This window comes from Lissotriton helveticus, chromosome 11 (assembly GCF_964261635.1).
Source record: "Lissotriton helveticus chromosome 11, aLisHel1.1, whole genome shotgun sequence".
Lineage (NCBI taxonomy): Eukaryota > Metazoa > Chordata > Amphibia > Caudata > Salamandridae > Lissotriton > Lissotriton helveticus.
This window is the reverse complement of record NC_136072.1, coordinates 6,629,802-6,650,638: the sequence shown is the minus strand read 5'-3', so window position 1 is coordinate 6,650,638 and position 20,837 is coordinate 6,629,802. Positions and strand designations below refer to the sequence as shown.

Below are 20,837 nucleotides of genomic sequence, written 5' to 3'. Positions count from 1 at the left end.
AGTACACTACAAATGTTACTGAAATGGGGGTACACTGTTTTGACAACACTTAAAATCATACTGCAACTTGAAACATCTGTGAATCTCTCATAGATTAAACATTCTACAACACTGTATAACGTCTCAGAATTTCCACTGAATATAGGAAAACACATATGTGCACTTCATAAGCCTCCAGTTTATTTAGAAATTGTTTATAGCACTATATAAGATCTCTTTAACTTTAGTATGCACAGAAATCCACAGGCGCACAATGTATTGTAAGGAGAAACTTTAGTTTTTCACACGTTTTGGGAACAGGAATTTGGATTAAGGAAAAAAACCTATTTGTAACGTACGATTGCACCTCACTCTAGTTGTGATCAGCTGCTGCCTTGTTGGAATGAAGTCCCTGCTTGCACGTATGACTTACCTGATACATAAGGTATAGAGTGCAGGTAATTCTGGTAGCTCACGTGTGCACCATTTAACTTTTTTTTTTTTTCACAACAGATTTTATTGATTGATTAGGCAAGGGATAATTACAGTTTTCCACAATCAGGAAGGCACTGTCAAGTGGCAAAGCACAGTTCAATATACGTACAACCCAATCAATTGAAAGAGAAAAGGAAAAAGAAAAGGGAAAAGAACCCCCCCCTTCCACCCCCAGCCACCCCAACTACCCAGTGTCCCATCTACCCACCCCTTATCCCACCCTAACCCAATGCACGTGATCACAACAGCTCCAACAATTGATCACATTACAGCAATCATCGAGTGTCACTCTAGGCCTGGAGGTCCTCTACTGTAGGCAAACCATCGTCCGGGGCAGCCGGAGGCTCCAGAGTCAAACCCCTGTAGTCTCCAACACATGTAGAAGACCCAACCGGGGAGAACGGGGGAGATCCCACCCCAGCACTTCCGACAGACAGCTCCAAACCCCGTGCCAGAACCGGGTCAGACCAACACATGACCACACCGTGTGCAACAGCGTACCTCTCTCAGTCCCACAACGCAGGCACTCTGGGGATGCAATCAGGCCCGCCCTACACAGTCTCTCCCAGGTATAGTATGCCCTGTGTAGGTATTTAAACTGGATCAGTCAGAGACGTACTGCAATTGCCGCCCCACGTGGTGACTCCAAGGCCTCCCTCCAATCGTCCTCATCTAAGGGACCAACATCTTTTTCCCAGGAGTCCTTGAGCGGGAGCAAAGAGGCGGCGCAATGAGTGACCAGGGTTTGATAAATTCGGGACACCTTCTTGTCACCCAGGTCTCCCATAAAGATTTTAGCTTCCACCGAACTGAATTCCGGCAGTCGTTCGAGTCCGACAAGGCTCGGAGCAAGCGCGTGGCGGAATTGTAGGTATTTAAAGAATTGGGATTTAGCCATGTGAAATTCCAAGCTAAGGTCCTGAAAGGATTTAAGTGTAGTCCCAGTTAGTACATGTCCAAGGGAAGAGATTCCAATGGAGTCCCAGCCCCCAAATCCCGGCAACGAGGACAAGGCGGGAAGTAGTCCGTTCTTCCACAATGGGGTCTCCGCCGTCAATTTACCCCACCATCCCATACGGCGCAGCGCCTGGCGCCATATCACGAAGACCACCTGTGTGGCCCGAGGCAATTCTTTCCGCAGCCTGGCCGAGTATAGTAGTGTGTGAAGTGTGTTGTCGCCCATCAATGAGCGCTCAAGGGCATATGCAGGGTCTCCCCTATCGCCGTACCACCACTCGTTAAGAACTAATAGGTGGGAGGCTTGATAGTAAGATAAAAGGTCCGATGTGGCCAGCCCTCCACAGTAAGTGGACAGGAAGCATGTCCGCAGCACCACCCTGGCAGCGCCCCCGGCCCATTGAAAGCGGCGCAGTACTGAGTTGACCTGACGGAACCACCGTGGATCTATCTTATATGGGTGGTTCTGTAGTTGGTACAGCATGCGCGGGAGTGCAACCATTTTGAAGATTGCAGATCTTCCAAAGATCGTGAGAGGCATCCGGGACATCGTCTTGATGTCTGCCTGAACCTTTTCCCACACCGGTAGTACATTGCGCTCCCACGCTATGTCAGGGGACTCGGACAGGAAGACTCCCAGGTATTGCAGTCCTCCAGCTGCCACCTGTAATGCCGACGCCCAGTGGTAGACACCGGAACCCCCGCCCAGCACCCAAAGGGTGGACTTACGTGGATTGAGGAAGAGCCCCGACACCTCGCCAAATATACACATAATCTCCAGTATACGGGGGCCGGACCGGTTGAGATCTGTAAGAAAGAAGAGGACATCATCCGCATAGAGCGCAATTCTATCGGAGAGTCCCCCACCCCACACAAAGCCGCGAAGCTGTGCATCAATGCGCACCCAAGAAGCCAGGGGCTCCATGGCCAACGCAAAGAGATAGGGGAGTGGGCACCCTTGCCGGGTCCCCCGGCCTATCGAGAATCTCTCCGAGATCGCCCTGGACACCCGCACGGAAGCAGTTAAATCAGTGTACAGTAGTTTGACATAGGAGGTAAACACTGGGCCCAGGTTAAGGCGCCGTAGGAGGGCGAACAGGTAGGTCCAGCTGACCGAGTCAATCGCTCTATCTATGTCCGCTAGCAATAAGGCATCCCGCTCCCCAGAGGACCTCATGGCGTCGATGGCCGTCTGCGCTTGCCTGATATTGTGTCGTGTTGCCCTGTGCGGCATGAAGCCCGCTTGGTCCGGATGTACCAGGTCGGCCACGTATGGGAGGAGGCGGTTAGCCAGGGCCTTTGCCAGTAGTTTAGCCTCAAAGTTGAGTAGGGATATGGGGCGATACGATTCGTGTCGGTCCGGGGGCCTACCGGGCTTCTGAAAGACCACAACCTCGGCGTGGCGCCAGTCTGCTGGCATGCAACCCCGTTCCCTCGCCAACTCCAGCGCCACCCTATAATGGCACCCTAATTGAAGATGAAACTTTTTATAAAATTCACACGGAAAGCCACTTGGTCCGGGCGCCTTCCCAGGGTTAAGTTGCCCCAACGCTTTGCCTAGCTCCTCTGCTGTGAGGGGAAGGTCCAGGGAATTCCTTGTGTCATCAGAAACAGCCCGGGGGGCTGATCCGCTATAAACTTGTCAATCGCATCAGCCGGGAGGCAATCCCGTTGTGCATATTGGTCTGCGTAGTAACGGGCAAAACTCGCCGCCAGCGCGGCTGGGTCTGTAATAGAAACTCCCTCTCCGTCCGTGAGTCCCGGTAGTGTAACTGGTTGCATGACGTGTTGACATAGCCTATGTAGCATGGTACCGGACTTATCTCCCCACTGATACACCCTGCTCCGCGTGTCCAACCATGCCTGCCGAGCCTCGTCCACCAAGATAGATGCGTAGGACTGTTGTGCCTGCAGGAGCAACCGAACCGCCATCCCGTCCCCCTCCCTCCGACATCGCTGTTCCAGGCGTTCGAACTGCGCTGCCGCCGCAACGATAGCCTCCCGACGACGACGACGGGCGGCTGCGCACCATGCCATGTCCACAAACCCCGCAGTGTAGGCTTCATGGCCTCCCAGACCGACGCTGCGTCGACGTCCTCGACCAAGTTCTCCTGCCAGTAATGGCCGATCGCGCCGTGCATGTGTTGAACATAATCTGCCTGTTGAAGATGCCACGAGGACATTCTCCACCGGAACGGCTGACGCTTCCTACGTAACTCCACCTGTACCGCGACAGGAGAATGGTCAGACAGTCCCCGAGGCAGAATTCTGGCTTCTCTCACTCTGTCAAGGAAAGCTCCCGGCATAAAGACATAATCTAGTCGAGAAAAGGAACCATGTACGGCAGACACATACTTATATTCTCTCACCGCGGCATGCATATGTCTCCAGACATCCACCCAGCCCAGGCCTTCAACCGCCGCACTCAGTCTGGTAGGGACAGCCGCCGCCACTGCGCCCTGCAGCCGCTTACGATCCAAGCAGACATCCATAACATCATTCCAGTCACTGCCCAGCACAGCCAGGGAGTCCGGGATGCCCGCCCACACCTCAAACAGCCGTTCTGCCAGGGACCACTGCAGCGGGGGGGAGCATACACACTCCCAAACACTACCGGTTCAGCACCAATCATACCCTTAATAAAGACGTAGCGGCCCTGCGGGTCCAGCCATTGTCGCTCATGAGTGTAGGCCAGTCTGCGGTGAACTAGAATGGCAACCCCCCTCGAACCCCTGGAGAACCCGGCATGAAACACCTGTTGGTAACCAAATCTCTGCAGGCTTAGCACCTTAGTACCCATCATGTGCGTCTCTTGCAACAACAAGACATCGGCAGCCTCCCGCTTACCCCATCGCAAGACCGCTCCCCTCTTAATTTTGTCCAGCATCCCCCTGACATTCCAGCTTAATATTCTCATTGACTCCCTAGGGAGTCCCGAAGACGGTAAATCAACCATAGTCAAGTTGGAAATGGTCCCAAGGACCCCAGCGCCCAGTCCAGACACTCCACTCAAGTAACGGTACAGCATTAGCAATCACGTGCAAACCCCCCTGGCCACCCCAGACCCCCCCCAAACCCCCCCCAACACCCCCTCCCCAACATACCAACCCCTGAAACCCACCCCCCACCCCTACGCTCCACGGAACTCTGAAGCATCTGTCGCGGCATGGGGAGCCTCAGGCCCAAAACAGAGCGCCCAAGGCCAACCATACCAACGGATCCCAACTATTCCCTCTAACGATGAACCACCCCCTCAGGGCCACCCCCCACCCGTGGGGATTAGGCAGCCCGGTAAGACCAGCACCCCAAACCCACCACACCACCCCCCATCAACATCAGCCTATGACACCATGGCAGTTCGGCGGCAATGTCACAGGCCAGGGCAAGCCCGGCCAAAATCCGTGGCGTGCCACAGCACTATGCGCCCAATGAACAGATGACCAGGTATTCACAACCCATCCTCGAGTCATCCCCTCGTAGTCCTCGAAATCCGGAGAAGCACTCACGCACAAGAGTTCAATTTTCTTTTCCAGACTGGTCAGTGTCAAGTTGTGTCTCATCCGGCTGGCCATTGCAAGAGAAGGACCTTTTTCGAGACCTGGACTTCCTAAGTCGCTTACTCTTGGTAGCAGGGTCGCCCCTCTCCTGTGAGGATCCGCGCGACGGGCCGGAGCCCAAGCCCGGCTGGGTGTGTGGCCAGACCCTGACTGTCTCATCCGTCCACCTGAACACCTCCTCCGGGGAATCAAAGAAGTGAGTTTTCGACTGGAAGATGACCCGGAGACGGGCCGGATAGAGCAAGGAGTACTGAATCTTCAAGCCACGCAGCTTAGCCTTCGCTGCTATGAAGGAGTGGCGCTGCTGCTGTACGAGTCTAGTATAGTCAGGGAAGATCATAATTTTGTGGCTGTCAAACAGAAGGGTCTCCTTGGCTCTCGCTTCCCGTAAGATGACGTCCCTGTCGTGGAAGTTCAGCAATCGGGCTATGACTGGACAAGGACGCTCTCCAGTTGGCGGTTTTTGCGTCAGGGCTCTGTGGGCGTGTTCAATCACGAAGCATCGCGACAGGGCGTCCGGGGGGAGACAGCTCTCCAGCCATTGTGTCAAGAAGCTATCCATGTGGCCCTTCTCGCAATCCTCCGGAAAGCCCACGAAGCGCAGGTTGTTTCTGCGCGCCCGCCCTTCCGCGTCCTCCACTCGGAGCGCCAAGCCCTTTTGGATTTTTTCCATGGCCGCCACCTTTTGTTTCAGTGTCCCCACATCGCCCTCCACTCCAGTGATCCTAGTTTCGGCCTCTGTAATGCGGGCCACAGCATTGCGAAGATCCTGCCGCAATAGAGTGACATCAGCCCCCACCGCTCCTATTTTAGCGTCCAGCATGTCCCGAGACTGTGTAATCGCCGCCATCGATACCGCGTTGTCGGGCCCCGCACCTTGGCCGCCCCCGGAGGCACCAGACCCTCCACTAGGCCCGGTAAACTTGTCTATGGGTCCCTGCTTAGCGGGCCCATACCCTCCACCGCCCCTGGTCATGGCTGGGTGATTCAAAGAGGGTAGTCCAGCTTCAGCAACCAGCAGGTCTCCCTTCGGGCAGCAACAGGACAGGTCGGATAGTGCCTCAGCCCCAAAGTATGATAATCCACCGGGGGATTCCTCCACCAATAATCGGTTCACACCGGACCCCAGTTCAGTTCCAATGGCGCAACTAGGGGGCCGCCGCAGTCTCACCCGGTGCCACTATGCAGCCGATAGTGTTCTGGTGCTAGGTAGGTCCCTCCCAAGTGTCCACTTCAGGTGCCAGGGGTCCACCACCACACCGATCAGAACCCTAGAACGGCCGAGCAGCCCAGGCCTTGACACACACTGTTAGGAGGCAATGTAGATCGGGACCCAGGCACCAGACTCCTTCAGCTCCGGGGCAAGTCCCGACCGGAGGCGGCAAACCACATCCAGGGCTCCTCAGCAGGGGGGGGGGGGGTTCTCAGCACACCCCAACTCCTACCCCACTCCATCCACCAGGTCTAGTAACCACCGCCGCTGGGCCGCGTGTACTCACTGCTCGCTCCACGTCGTAGCCGCCATTGTCTCACAGTCTCTCCAGGGGGGTCCGAACAGCACTCCGGCAGGGCCCACAGTTGGCTACTGGGCAGGAGGCACAGCTAGAATGTCGGCGTCACCCCGGGATGACCAGCGGGCCGCTCAGGTCGCTGTTCAGGCCGGCTCCGAGTCCCACCACTCGCGGTCGGGGGGGTATGAAAATCCAGGCCCCGGTCTCGAGGCCTACGCTCAGGTCCCCGCCGTCTCTCCACACTCCACCGTGCACCAGGCCACTCAGGAGGCGGGGGAAATGCAACGGGGTCTCCGACCCCCACTCCGGCACCAATTCGGCCAAGCCAGGCGACACCAGGGATCGCCGACAGCGGTCTTCTCCAGGGACGCCCGTCCCGATCGCCGCCAAAATCGAGGCCCCGGCTTCGTACGTCTGGACTAGGCCCCAAGGGGCTGCGGCTGTGCGTGCTGCTTCAGGCGGCGCAGGAGCCTCGTCCGGCACACCGATGGGTTCACCACACCTTCCGCCACCTGTCTGGGTCGGTGTGTCACCTCGTGGGTCCGGAAGCCAGGATAAATGCTGCGGATTAACGCTGGGCCGGTGGGAGCTCTAACAAGCTACGTCCACCATCTTCGCCCGCTAGGCCACGCCCCCCACCATTTAACTTTTACCATACTGAATGACACCTGTTTCCAATTCTACACGGTTTCTATTTCATACATGTACACATGTACGTAAAGTAAATCTGTGCTGCATATGTTTATGGGCCCATTAATAACTACTTTGATTTCATTTTTTTTAAATAACCAGGCAGTTTATAGAGCTATGTGAGAAGAAGGAGCTTGGATGATGTCATCAGTGATGTCACCACTGATGCCTTTAAGGATGTCACTTGAGATTAGTGGTGGGCGGAATTTGCGAAGTCGCGCTACGGAAAGCTCCGAGAAACAGTAAAAAATCTCCACTAGCACGCAGAGTCCCGCGAACACGCGGAATTGCTTGTTCCGTCCGTTCGTGATGCTTTTTTCCTGTTCGCGAACGCTGTTTGCGTGCTCGAGGGGGAAATATCTTGCAAACACGCATTTTTGAAAGCACAAACAAGCAAAAAATTCAGCGAAGCCGCGGATTGCAGACTTTTTGACAATTCTGCGTACTCCACAGAACGCGAAAATACCCAAATTCCGCAAATTCCACTAGCGGAGGCCTACTTGAGATGCCATCAGTGATGCCATCAATGTTGCCATTTAACATTTTACGAGTGATGTACTATGTGACGTCATAAGCAGCGCATGCCAGTGGCGCAAAATATAGCTAGCTCAGTCAATTATGACTGAGGGATTTCAGTTTTGTTTTGCGTTTTAAATGTCAGTTTTTGTATTATTATTCTGCAGCTCACTAGTACTGAATGCAAAGACGAATCTTGCACAAAAAGTAACACGAAGTGCTGGATCAGTATCTCTTGTGATTTTATGTAAATTATTAAAAAAAATGTAATTTGCAAAAAGGGAAATTGCATCCATTTCACCCCGCCAGGGGGCGTTAGTTGAAGGACTCTTCCTGAGGAATGCTTCCTGCAGCAGGCTGGCTGTGCCCTGTCCTGATTGGATGGCAGCGACAGTCCTCATTGCAGTGTTGTGATTGGTTTAGGAGTGGGAGCCTGGCTGTATGCTTCCTGTTCCGACCTGGAGTCAGACACAGGTGAGCAGGAGAGAAGACGCAGGATCCGGCGGCGGATCCCCCCCGCCCCCCCACCCGTGAGCCGTGCAGGCTGCCCCTGGGTGGAGGTAGTGCAGGGGACAGCTCCCTACAGAGGTAGAGCAGCCCATGTCCTGGAGAATGAACATGGCGCAGGCAAAGAGGAGGTCTGCGCTGCGCCGTCGCCACCGGCGACAGAAACTCAAGGCCGCGGCTTGGGGGCGGCACAGGAACCATGTTGGAGTGAAATGTATTCATTTGCAGAAGACAATGCCTGTGCTCTCCCCTAGGTGCCACCAGCATAAGGCAGGGGAGCTGCGGCAGTGCATGAGGGGGCGGAGCTGCAGGGGAGCTGCGGCAGGGCGTGAGGGGGCGGGGCGGAGCTGCAGGGGAGCTGCGGCAGTGCGTGAGGGGGCGGGCGGAGCTGCAGGGGAGCTGCAGCAGTGCGTGAGGGGGCAGGCGAAGCTGCAGGGGAGCTGCGGCAGTGCGTGAGGGGGCGGGCGGAGCTGCAGGGGAGCTGTGGAAGTGCATGAGGGGGGCGGGCGGAGCTGTAGGGGAGCTGCGGCAGTGCATGAGGGCAGTGCGTGAGGGGGCGGAGCTGCAGGGGAGCCTGTGCTCTCCCTTAGGTGCCACCAGCATAAGGCAGGGGAGCTGCAGCAGTGCATGAGGGCAGTGCGTGAGGGGGCGGGCGGAGCTGCAGGGGAGCTGCGGCAGTGCATGAGGGGGCGGAGCTGCAGGGGAGCTGCAGCAGTGCGTGAGGGGGCGGGCGGAGCTGCAGGGGAGCTGCGGCAGTGCATGAGGGGGCGGAGCTGCAGGGGACCCTGTGCTCTCCTTATGTACCACCAGCATAAGGCAGGTGACTGCTGCAATCCTGTACAGTGACTCACTAAATGTTGGAGCAATAAAAGTAAAGTTGTGCAGCATAACGTGGCACATTTTTTAATAATATTACTTAACATTTTTGTCATTTTTAGTCAGGTTAGCACTGTATGGCTAAAGGCTTCACCTCGTTAGTGCCAGTTTAACACCCAACTACACAAGTAACAGAAAGCAGACTAGTCAACTCTTAAAAAGGGCTTTCCACTGCTCGGCAGCAGGGGTCGCTGTGACTTCAGTAACGTTCGATGCTTTTGAGCGAGAGATTGTTTGTTAAACTCTGCAGATGACGCAGATTGTGCGGCAAATGACGCAATCCCAGAATTATGCGGAAAACGTCGCAGGTGTTAAGGCGCATATTTCCCAGGGCGCAGAATGTCAGCGAGCGCTGCCTGGATGTGTTGGTGCATTCTTGGCGCTAAGCTGTGTGGCACTGCAGAGGGACCCCCCGACCCTGGCTCTGCTGCACCCCCCCCCCCCACATGGATGGGGGGCGCTCGTTGCATTCTCCACTCCTGGGGCCTCATTTATGAAAAGTGACGCATCGCTGCGAGAAAACAGCGATGCGTCACTTTTCACTGAGCCCTCCTTGCGACCCCAATGATGCGTCATATTTACAATATGACGCATCATTGCGCAAGGACTTACAGATACGTCAGTATTTCTGACGTATCTGTAAGCGCAAAAGTGACGCATTGCTTGAATGTGTCACAAAAGTGACGCAAGTCCAGCAATGCTTCCTTTCACATGGGGTTGCATCAGTCTTACGCCTGCTATGAGGCAGGCGCAAGATTTTGACGCAACAGCGTCCTAAAAGTGATGCAGTGAAATCTCATAGATTTCACTGCGTCACTATTACGAGGCTTTTTGCGGGGAACACCCCCTCTGCATACATTATACTTGACGCAGGTATAATGTAGAGCAGGGGTTTACAAAGTGACGCATCTGCTTAGATGCGTCACTTTGTAAATAGTGCGCAACAGGAGGCATGTTTTACGCCGCCGATGCGTCACAAAATGTGACGCACTGGCGGCGTAAAAGTGACGCACGGCCTCATAAATGAGGCCCCTGGGGCCTTATTTATGAAGGCCTTGCGCCACCGGTGTGTCACTTTTAAAATGGGAAAAAGTGACGCACCGGCGGCGCAAGGCCTTCATAAATAAGGCCCCTGCTGCGCTCGACTTTGATGCTCTGCCGCCATCTAAAGGCAGAAGTGAATAATGCCACAAAGACAGGCAGGAATGACACCCATGGAGTGAGGGTGCCAGACAGCCCCAGGCCAACTGTGGGGGGGTGACTTGGGCCGAGTGGGCTGGTAGCCACGTGTAAAGGGGGCAAGGGCCCTCGGCATCATATCATAACAAATAAATGAAAGAAAAATAACTAAATTAGAGGCACCATGCACGTGGACTCATGTCTTTAAGTTGTTAATATCCGTGAAATTATTGAAGTCATGTCAGTGCTGATGGACAGCCCCTAGAGCCAATGCCTAAAGCACGATGAAGCACGGGAGCCAATGGCTGAAAGGCGCTGCCTAAAAGACCTGCTCTGTGTATGTATGCATGTCTGAATGTCTGTCTGTCTGTATGTATGTATTCATGTATTTATGTATGTATGTATTTATGTATGTATGTATTTATGTATATATGTATGTATTTACGTATGGCTGTATGTATTAGTATATGTATGTATGTACATATGTGTGTATGTATTCATGTATGTATGTATGTATGCATTATTTATATATGTATTTGTGTACATATTTATGTATGCATGCCTATATGTATGTATGTGTATGTATGTGTGCATGTCTGTGCGTATGTATGTGTGTATGTATTCATGTATGTATGTACATATGTGTGTATGCATTTATGTATGTATGTATTCATGTGTGTGTATATGTATTTTTGTATGTATGTATGTGTGTATGTATTCATGTGTGTATGCATGTATGTATTTATGTATGTATATATTTATGCATGCATGTATGTATTTATGTATATATGTATGTGTGTATGTTTTCATGTATGTATGTACGTATGTGTGTATGTATTTGTGTATGTATGTATTTATTTATGTATGTATTCATCTATGTATGTATATACTTATGTATGTATGTATTTATGTATGCATATATGTGTATGTATGTGTGCATGTCTATATGTATGTATGCATTTATGTATGTATGTGTGTATGTAATCATGTATGTATTTATGTATATGTCTATGTATTCGTGTATGTATGTATCTATGTATACATGTATGTATGTGTATGTATGTGTGCATGTCTGTATGTATGTATGTATTTATGTATGTATGTATGTATGTACGAGTTTTGTGTAACTGCATAGACAACTCGACATACAGTAACTCGAGAAGTAACGCCAACTGAATGGGCACACTCTGAGCATTCGGTTGGCTCTCACTTTGTCACCATTACTAAAGTGTAACCTAATAGATGACAAAACAACAGACACCTGCTACAAGCGCCTGGATACCCACTCGGTGCGCTATAAAATTACAGATAGCATAAGAAACTCAGGGGCATATTATCAAGGGATTTATCTCTGCTTTTTTGGCTTTAAAAGCCAAGAAAGCGGAGATAAAATTATTTCCCTATCAGCAACAGGGTGCTAACACGCAAATTCGCATGTTAGCACCCTTTTTCTCTGCGCTTCCCCTTGCATCTCTAATGAGATGCAAAGGGGGCGTTCCAGAAAAAAATAATAGGAGAAATGTTGTTAAGCGACATTTCTCCTATTATCAAGGATTCCGCTAACCCGGTTAGTGATAAGAAAAGCAGCGCTAACCGCGGTTAACGCTGCTTTTTTTACACCTGGTATTTTCCTGACTTAGCCATGATATCCTATGGAAGGTGGATATCATGGCTAAGTTTGTGAGCCCCTATCATCAAGCTAACGCCAAACTTCGAGAGATTATCGTTGGTTTTCCAGCGATAATCTCTCATTTGGCAGTTAGCGTGAGGATTTTTATCACTTCTGAGATAAACGTTGCTAATAGCAAGTTATCTCTGCGATAATTTCCGGCGATGCTTAGCGATAAAAAACTCGTTGCAAAGCCTTGTTAGCTATAAATATCGCTACTCGTTGGTAATATGCCCCTCAGGGCTTTACGAGGGATAAAAAAACTGGGGGAAGGAGTCTCTCACAGGGTAGTGGCCTGTGTAATTAAGGGCGTGGCTTAACACACATAAGGGGAGAGGGGTTGGCCTAACGGCTAAGGCGCTCGACCTCGGACCTGGGGATCTGGGTTCGAGTCTCGGTAACGACGCCAAAAAACCTCCTGTGATTCTGGGCAAATCACTTAATCTCCCCGCGCCTAAAATGAAAGTGTGTCCTCATGTAACGTTACTGGTGCTAAGTAAAGCGCTCTGATACCTGATTCGGTTCGGGTCTAGTTCGCGCTATATAAAACTCTGCAAATAAAAAAAAAAAGCTAAAAAATCTGTGCTTAGCATGGGGTGCGGCCCACCTGGTAAATTTGCTGCTTTTGTCATTGCATCCAAATAAATATTACAATAAGCAACATTTCACCTCCAGCAAGTCAGGTCTATTGACTTTGCCAATAGTTGTTAGTTGCGTACGTTAAATAAGCAATAACTTTGGCTTTATTCTATACAGTATTGACAATACTTCCCTTCTGAAATGATGAGCCTGTGAAAGAACTAAAAGGAATATCTGAAGTTCCATCACAGTCAGTGAAGGCTGGCATTGCTGCAGAGCTAAGGTTTTTGTTTCACCCTGAGGGTGAGGGCATAAAAAAGGAGAGCCCGCTAGAGGCCTGTCTCAGCGGATGTATGACATCACAACGCATGCTTTCACAACGCATGCCATTACGACGCAACTTTTACAACGCATACCATTACAACGCATAGTGCTTTGGGGCGAAGGATAGTGAATAGTTTAATTTACTATTCCAACTCCAGTCCCCGTGGATAGTAGGGAAGGTGTTGGATAGTAAATTAAACCTATTCCCTATCCAGGAGCGCCCCCCAGCGCAATGCGTTGTAATGGTTTGCGTTGTAAAAGTTGTGTCGTAATGGCACTGCGTAGTAAAAGTTGCGTTGTAAAGGTTGTCTCCCGTCTCAGCACCCGCTTTTTGTCCAGCCCCCTTAAAGCCCTGAACGCACTAATCTTCACATCAAAGGAAACCCCACTAAATGTGCCTAGAAGCGGATACCCGAGCACCAGGTTAACTAAGATATTTGACAACATTTTAGCTTTTTACTGTTGAGATCCCTGCCCGCTTGAGCGAGTTTGGAATTCTAAATGCGCTGCGATTGAAAGGAGGTATTGGAAATTTGGAATCGATTTCACAGACTTTGAATATAATAGACTCTACTTGTATTCCTTCTGGAAGACGGGCAGCGCCTCAGATCTGCAGAGGAGCTAGAAATGCCCCCTAAATCTACTGGGGTTTGTAGTAAAACTACAATGGAAGCACAACCCTTGTGTTGGCATTTGTAAAGGGGAAACATCCTTTACAACGCAACTTTTATCACGCAGTGCTATTACAACGCAGGTTTTACAACGAAAACCATTACAACGCATTGCGCTGGGGGGCGATCTAGGATAGGGAATAGATTTAATTTACTATCCAACACCTTCCCTAGTGTCCACGGGGACTGGAGTTGGAATAGTAAATTAAACTATTCACTATCCAGCACCCCAAAGCGCTATGCGTTGTAATGGTATGCGTTGTAAAAACCGCGTTGTAACAGCATGCGTGGTAAAAGCATGCGTTGTAACGTCATACATCCTTTGTAAAGTCTTGGGCTCTGCGCCCACACACATTATGAAGGGTTGGCATGGACGCCCAAGCATAGGGCTTAGACTGGCCATGAGCACGCGCCCTGATTGGCAGGGTCACTTGTGTTAGATGGGTGTGGGGTGGGTGCATGGGCCAGCCCTCTTGGGAGAGGCAGGTAAAATACCAGACTGTGTCTAGCAGGACACAACAACCCTTTAGGATGTTATTAAAACAAAAACAAAGTCCAACCTGTGGGAAGGAATGATACACAGCTAAAAATAACTCAAGTCTCACAGCTGCGAGAGATAGTCCACAGGCCAGCGGTGGACAGATGCAGCTGGGAATACCCAACAGCTCAGCACGCATCCATAATGTAACCATGTACGTCTGGACATGAACACGGTGCTGATGACGTACGGAACCTTTGACGCTACGTCAGATGAGTCCTCCCGTGTGATGTCGATCAGTCCGACGCGCCCTCGCTGTGATGCAGTAGGTGATTAACAGTTCAAGCTCGGTGCATCAGGGGCGTCGGTGGAGTCCATTGTGAACGCTCGACGATGGCGTTGCTTGATCCACCGAAGACAACTATAAAAAAAACAATGCCTATGGTAAAGGTTTTAAACAGTATAACTTAATTATAGAAAAGACACCACTAATTGTCCTTTCCTTACCTCTAATAATGGTCGTACAAAATTAATTCAAAATTAAATCAAAATAACTTATTTTCCTATGTAACTTGAGGTTATACCAATCACTCAAAATGGAAAAATGTTAGCTATTTATTGTCAGTTAAAGCTTGTGTTTCTTTTTTAGTAACATATGTTTTTTAGTAACACATATTTGTACAAAACCATATGTACAAAACACACATATACATATACACAATTTATACAATACATACAAAAAACATTTCAAAATAAACCAATTTGCTAGTCTAAATGGCCCACATCTGTTTCAAAGAAAGGACGTTGACTATAATTATGTCAAAACATTCCCATATCAGGTCAGCAACAAAAAAGCAAATAAGGGCTTCAAGGGGTCAATTCCTTTCTCCCTCTAACTACTATCAAGCTCCTTATTCATATAATGACATAGATTATATCGTAATCTTCTTATGTTGATGCCTTATTATGTGTAGTCGACGCGTTTCAGCCTATATCTTAGTTCAGGCCTCTTCAGGACTTTAGGGCAATTCAACCAATTCATTCCTTAAGTCAACATCTCTTAGAAGGTAATCCACCCATTAAGATATTTTAGTAGCTGTCACAACGATTAGTAGGGGATACCAATTATTTTTCGGCTCGTCCAATGTCCACCTCCCGTTTTACAAGGATCTATGCTCTCTTTATGAAAAGCAGCTACAACGTTACCTAAAAAAATATATTGTTTCCATTTACGAGGGACCAAATCTCCGACTGCCTCAGAGGACGCGGGACGCCTTGGTCTGCTGTGACCTGTTGAAGTCTCTATTACACGGCTTGGATACCTCCTGGAATCCAGCGGTGGGGCAAAGACAAGTCCATCTGTCATGCTTGGGGAAGCCCCTTGTTTGAGTTGCCACAGGACTGCCTGCGGGCTGCACTGTGGCAGCATATGTGTCTGCACCTGGACAGCCGCAAGACCACCTTGGAACCACTGACTAGTCACTCGTGCAACGTCAGGGGTGGATGTGTCCTGGTCACAACATGCGCTCGCTACCGGGAACAGGATCCAAGCCAGTTGAGCAGGTGGTCACTGGTTCTTCAGTTTGTCACTGGCGCTTTGTGTCAATTTATATGGCACAATCTGAAGCAAGACCACCTTGGAACCACTGACTAGTCACTCGTGCAACGTCAATGGTGCAGGACTCGAGTCTTGTTACTTGACGCTCCAGGGTGCTGGTGACGCACATGGCAAGTGATGGAGTGGTCACCATTAGATGACTTATATGACAGGTGGTGATGACTAGTATGGTTGAAGGATGACTGGAGGGACTTTGCAGCCATGTAGCTTGTTGTACACTTGGGGCAGCTCTTCATCTTTGGCATGTGTGTTTATAAGCAGGGATGCTGTGTGCTCTAAGCAGCCGATGACAGGTGGCTGGATGGTCACACTGTGAAGCGTAGGGCAGATACACGTAGGGCTTATGTTCGGTACTCCCGCTGAGTTGTCTCCGGTGACGTCACCGCACCCCGGTGGCTGGCTTGTGTTAGTAGGTGCACTCAGATAGTGGTACGAGTTCTCGTTCGTGTCCCCTTGTTATTTTCTCCAGCGCACCTATAGTCGTCTGTTCGTCAGTGTGACAGGATTGTCACACTCCTTTCACTCTTCATCTCTTCTTTGCAGTGTGGCAACTGGCCACACTCTCTTCTTCTTACTTGCTGTGAGATATGGGGAAAGGCCACAAGTTGCAAGTCTTCTCTGCACATGCTGCGAAAATGGGGACAGGCCACGTGTTATCTGTTCTTCCTACGGGGACCTCCTTCCAGCTCCATCATGTTTGTTACACTGCGTATCTTCTCCTGTCACAGACCACTCGCAGGTGCAGTCCTGTCTGTTAGACTGGGCGTCTTGCCAGATGCGATACAAAAGGGGATGATGGACGGAGCATTTGAGCAAATCAAACACTCACCCCCAGTCAACTGATCTTGGTTTAATCCATCACCATTCTTTAGCTCACTCGGCCACCCCAGTTCAGACATGGCCATATGCAAATAGTCTTACCCTGTGCCTCATGGGAACAGTCCAGCCCGAACTGCCAAGCCATGTCTTCCCTGGACCGGAAACAAGCATCCTGGGACCGGTTTCGGATTCATAATCCTCATCAGCCAGGCTATCTTGAATCCCGTGGCCAAGTGAACAAGGGACTCATGTCTGAGCAGGAAACATGCAACCCCGTAGATCACCTGTGTACTGCTTAGGAGTTGTAGGTACATTAATGCGGGCCTTACTTGTATAAACCCTGCTTCTCTAATAAGTGGTACCAACAACTGTTTCCTAATATCGGCATAGTGGTCACAGAACATAATAAAATGCCACAAAATGTGGCTAGAAAAATTATCACAACTGCATGGAATTGATGACTCAGGTCTACCCCAAACTGGAAAATGACCCAGGGAGAAATGGGCAATGTTAAGCCTAAATCAGATTAAAAGGTGGCGGTGGAAAAGAATTGACACAATCCTAAGGTATGGTTCAAGAAGTGGTGATGTCTTCAGAACAAAATTAGCTCTAACAGTAGGTTTTAGCAATTCCACCTTCTCCCGTTCTTGCTCCGCCCGACTTAAAAAATTAGACTTAATCCACTCTAAATCACACTTCTGTAGCAAATTAGGCTTACTACTCATTTCCTCTGCAGTTTGCTGCATTCCACGTAGGCTCTTCCTCTAAACCAGGATATCATTATGGTACGGTATTGTCCATGGTGCATTCTTGTTTTACCATTCCAAGATGGCCGACATGTTGGTTCCAAATGTGCAGGCCGTGCTTGAATTTAGGAGCAAATCTAGACTATTTACAGTAGGTTTGCAAGGCGGACACCCTCCACTGTGTTTAGTTTTGCTATTGCAAACACATGCTCTCTGTATTTAAAAGGCAGCATGTTTATTTATTCTACTTGAATTCTTTTAGGTAATCTGGATTATGTTATTGAGTTTGTGTGGTTGTGTCAGAGTGGAAGGATGTGTCAGTAGATGGATAAATGGATGCTTGAGTGTAAAGATGAGAGACAAGGGGCGTGTATGGAGACTTATTAAGTGTCTGCACTCATCAGTGGCACAGATGGAATTCCTATACCAGACCTATTGGCATTGTCAGTCATTGTTCACTTTGTTCTCCATCTGAAAATGCTCTCACCCTCATTTGCATTTTCAAGACTAGAAGTACAGTTAGAGTCCGGTGCTATCGAAAGTAAACCTTTCTGGCTGTTCCCAAGATTTGCAAAGGCAACCTTCCTAATATTCACACTGGAAAGTCTTGCTCCCAACCCTGGACAACACTTATGAGTCTGGAAAAACCTGAACACTGGCATAGTTTCTGCTGAAAAAACAAAAAACACAAATAGGACTTCTTTGAAAAAGGCAATTTCTACCCTATACCATGTAGACTCAATAAGAGGCACACTGCTGAGATGTCTATGTTGTTTTAAATAATGTTTATGTTTAAACTATCATCAATTAAGGGAATTTTATGGAAACCTTACAATGTCTGCACTGAATTTGATTGTATATCTTTTCTTTGGGAGAAAAGTACTAACACACTGGGTGTTTTTTGGCAGTGCTTGCATCTCTGAAAATGGAAACATGTCCACTTTACAAAATGGCACTCAGAGGGAGGCGTCTTATGGGCAAAGCTTTGAAACGACGACTTTATGGGTGATTACGAGTTTCCTCTACATCACAGCCGCGTTTGTTGTCTCCAAGGGGAAGCCCTTCAGGAAGCCCCTGTACACGAACTGTGAGTATGTTGTCTATAGTATTTCGACCAAGTTTCATTTATTAATTACTTAGATGGAGTACATCCATGTACAAAGGTTCAAATCTAAAATAACACATTAATCATTAAGTGCAGAAGGCAAACAACTGAGGGGCTTGTTTATGAGAGGGCTGCATCACTTTTGCACCCCGCAACATGGTACATGTGAGAAACTAACTTCTAAGTCAGATATCTAAAGTCACGCAAAGTCACTTTGCGTGGCTCTGAGTGGCTTCAAAAATGTGGAGTAGTGCCAGGCAGTTCAAACTGCTGCGGTCCATTACTGTGCCCCGGAAAGGCATTCCGTGGGTGTTGCGTGGGTGTTCCCGTGCAACTCCAATGGATTTTGGCACACTCCAAGATATACAAGACCTTGTGGGAACACCCACGCAACACCCATTGATTTCCTCTCTGGTGCAGAGGAAGGCGACGCCGCGCTCTGCGCTGAGTTGCATGACTCCATATTTGTGAAGCCCCTCGGAGCCATCCAAAGTGGGGGGTTTTCTGTGGCCTCTTAAATATGATTTCATGGTTTGCACCTCCATTGATTCACAAAAAGTGACACAAAGGCTGTGCACAGGGCTCATATATATGCCCCTTAGTACATTAAATGGAGCCACCGTGATGGGAGATCTTTTCAATGTACATTGATGACTGCTGGACCAGTGGCCACTGGAGTGCTGTTGGGATGGCGGCTCGCCCGCCTTTACTTAAGAACAATACTCGTGTCATTGTTAAGGCACATGAGCGAAGGCCACGTTTCTTATTTCAACATCAACAATCGCGACATGGGTAATCTAACATTCGAATGCCACCCCATGAACATATTGGTTTGTCAGAGTTCAGTACATGATGACATTATTTTGGTGGTGAGAACTTTGCTGGACAATACAGGTTAACAGCAAATGTACAACAGAAGGCCCCAGGTCTGCATCCTTCATCTCTTCTTTTTGTTTCAGATGTACATTCGTTTTTGATGGTCGCACAGATCTCAGTCTTCCTCTTTTTGACATTTACCAACAATGAGAGCATTCAAACTAAACTGGAGGTAAGAGAGGGTCTTTAAGTTATATATTTATATACTTATATTTACACACATATCTAAGTATACGCAAATATAGGTACATTTACAAATATATATATATATATATATATATACACACACACACACATACAGACAGACACACACACAGCAAGCAGTGAGACTCCATCGTGGCTTCTACGTATGGGAATGTAGGTCCCATAACATTACTCCAACGCAGGAGAAATGCAGACGTCCAATTTTGGAGTAAAACCATGCATTTATTTTCTCCTTGAATGTGGCACCGTCCCATGTCCTTATGCGTTTCGGCTGTAAGGCCTTGATCGCAGGTGAGTAAAATTCCAATCACTGGGTTGTGCTTTTATCCATGTACTCACAAAGTTAGGGGCCTATTATGATTGCGGTTTTTCCGCATCCTCCGGGCCGGCGGAAGCCACCATCAGCCCAGAGGATGCGGAAAAACCGCAGCGGACCCACCAAAGACCCACCGCCACATTAGGATGGCTGGTGTGTCCTGGTTTCCGTCCGCAGCTTTTCCGCCGCGGTTGGCTTACAACCGCGGCGGAAAAGCTCTAATATGGTTGCGGTGTCTCTCAGACACCATCCACCATATTAGGAAGTGCTTGAAAAGATGCTTTTCCACGGCGAATTTTCCGCCGTGGAAAAGCATGTCGAACTTCACTGCGGGGGCCCGTTGCGGGCCCCCTAGCTGAAGGGGGGTGAGGGGTGCACATGGGGGGTACCTATGGTACTCCCCTGCATTTGTGTGCAGAGATCGGCAGGCACCGCGCGGTGCCTGCCGCTTTCTGCATACAAATGCAATGTATGCATTTTTAACATTGCGGCGGGTGCAGCTTGAAGCTGCACCCGCCACAATGTTAAGGATAGAGGATGTGACCGCCACCCCGGCGGTCACATCCTAATCTTCACGGGGGGAACGCCGCTGCCCATGCGGACGTTCCCCCCTACTCTATGGTGGCGGACGGACTCAGGTCCGTCCGCCATCATAATCGGCCCCTTAGTGTCTCAGATCCCAAAATGCAGCTGTATTGCTTTCAAATATGTAGTTTCCATGGTTAAAGGAAGTAACAGCCACCTAACCAACAATCGTTTTATTTCACCTTGCATTTTTTCATATTTCAACTTAAATAATTGTTGGTATTGAGCAGAGGCATACATCCCTAAATATCGTATAGTGGGGGCGGGTTTTGTTGCTTGTATCCTTAGATTGGCTGAGAGAAAATTTGTGTCAGTATTCAGAATTAGAATTTCAGTTTTATTTTGATTTATTTTATAGCCCCCAATTAACTCAAATTCATTAAATTCCCTCATAGCCAACTCCAAGTTCTGGCTATTGGGTTTCAAGTATAAAACATTGTCATCCGCAAATAGCTTTAGCTTGGCCATACCCAAGAGTGGGGCATTCATTGCATCGTTTTCATGTATAAGGATGGCCAATGGTTCGATAAAGAATGTAAACAATAAAGGGGAAAGCGGACACCACTGTCTTGTCCCCCTA

The 20,837-nt window shown here is 49.3% G+C and overlaps 1 protein-coding gene across 3 annotated transcripts in view; it reads left to right on the top strand.

The window, feature by feature from the left end:
* Positions 1–20,837, top strand: part of LOC144791804 (putative cation-transporting ATPase 13A4) — a 362,855-nt gene that overhangs the window by 315,395 nt on the left and 26,623 nt on the right. For all 3 annotated transcript variants that reach the window (XM_078666578.1, XM_078666579.1, XM_078666580.1), the window contains exons 28-29: positions 18,080–18,258; positions 19,236–19,324. In XM_078666578.1, coding sequence (XP_078522704.1) covers positions 18,080–18,258; positions 19,236–19,324 — 268 coding nt within the window. The remainder of the gene's footprint in view (positions 1–18,079; positions 18,259–19,235; positions 19,325–20,837) is intronic.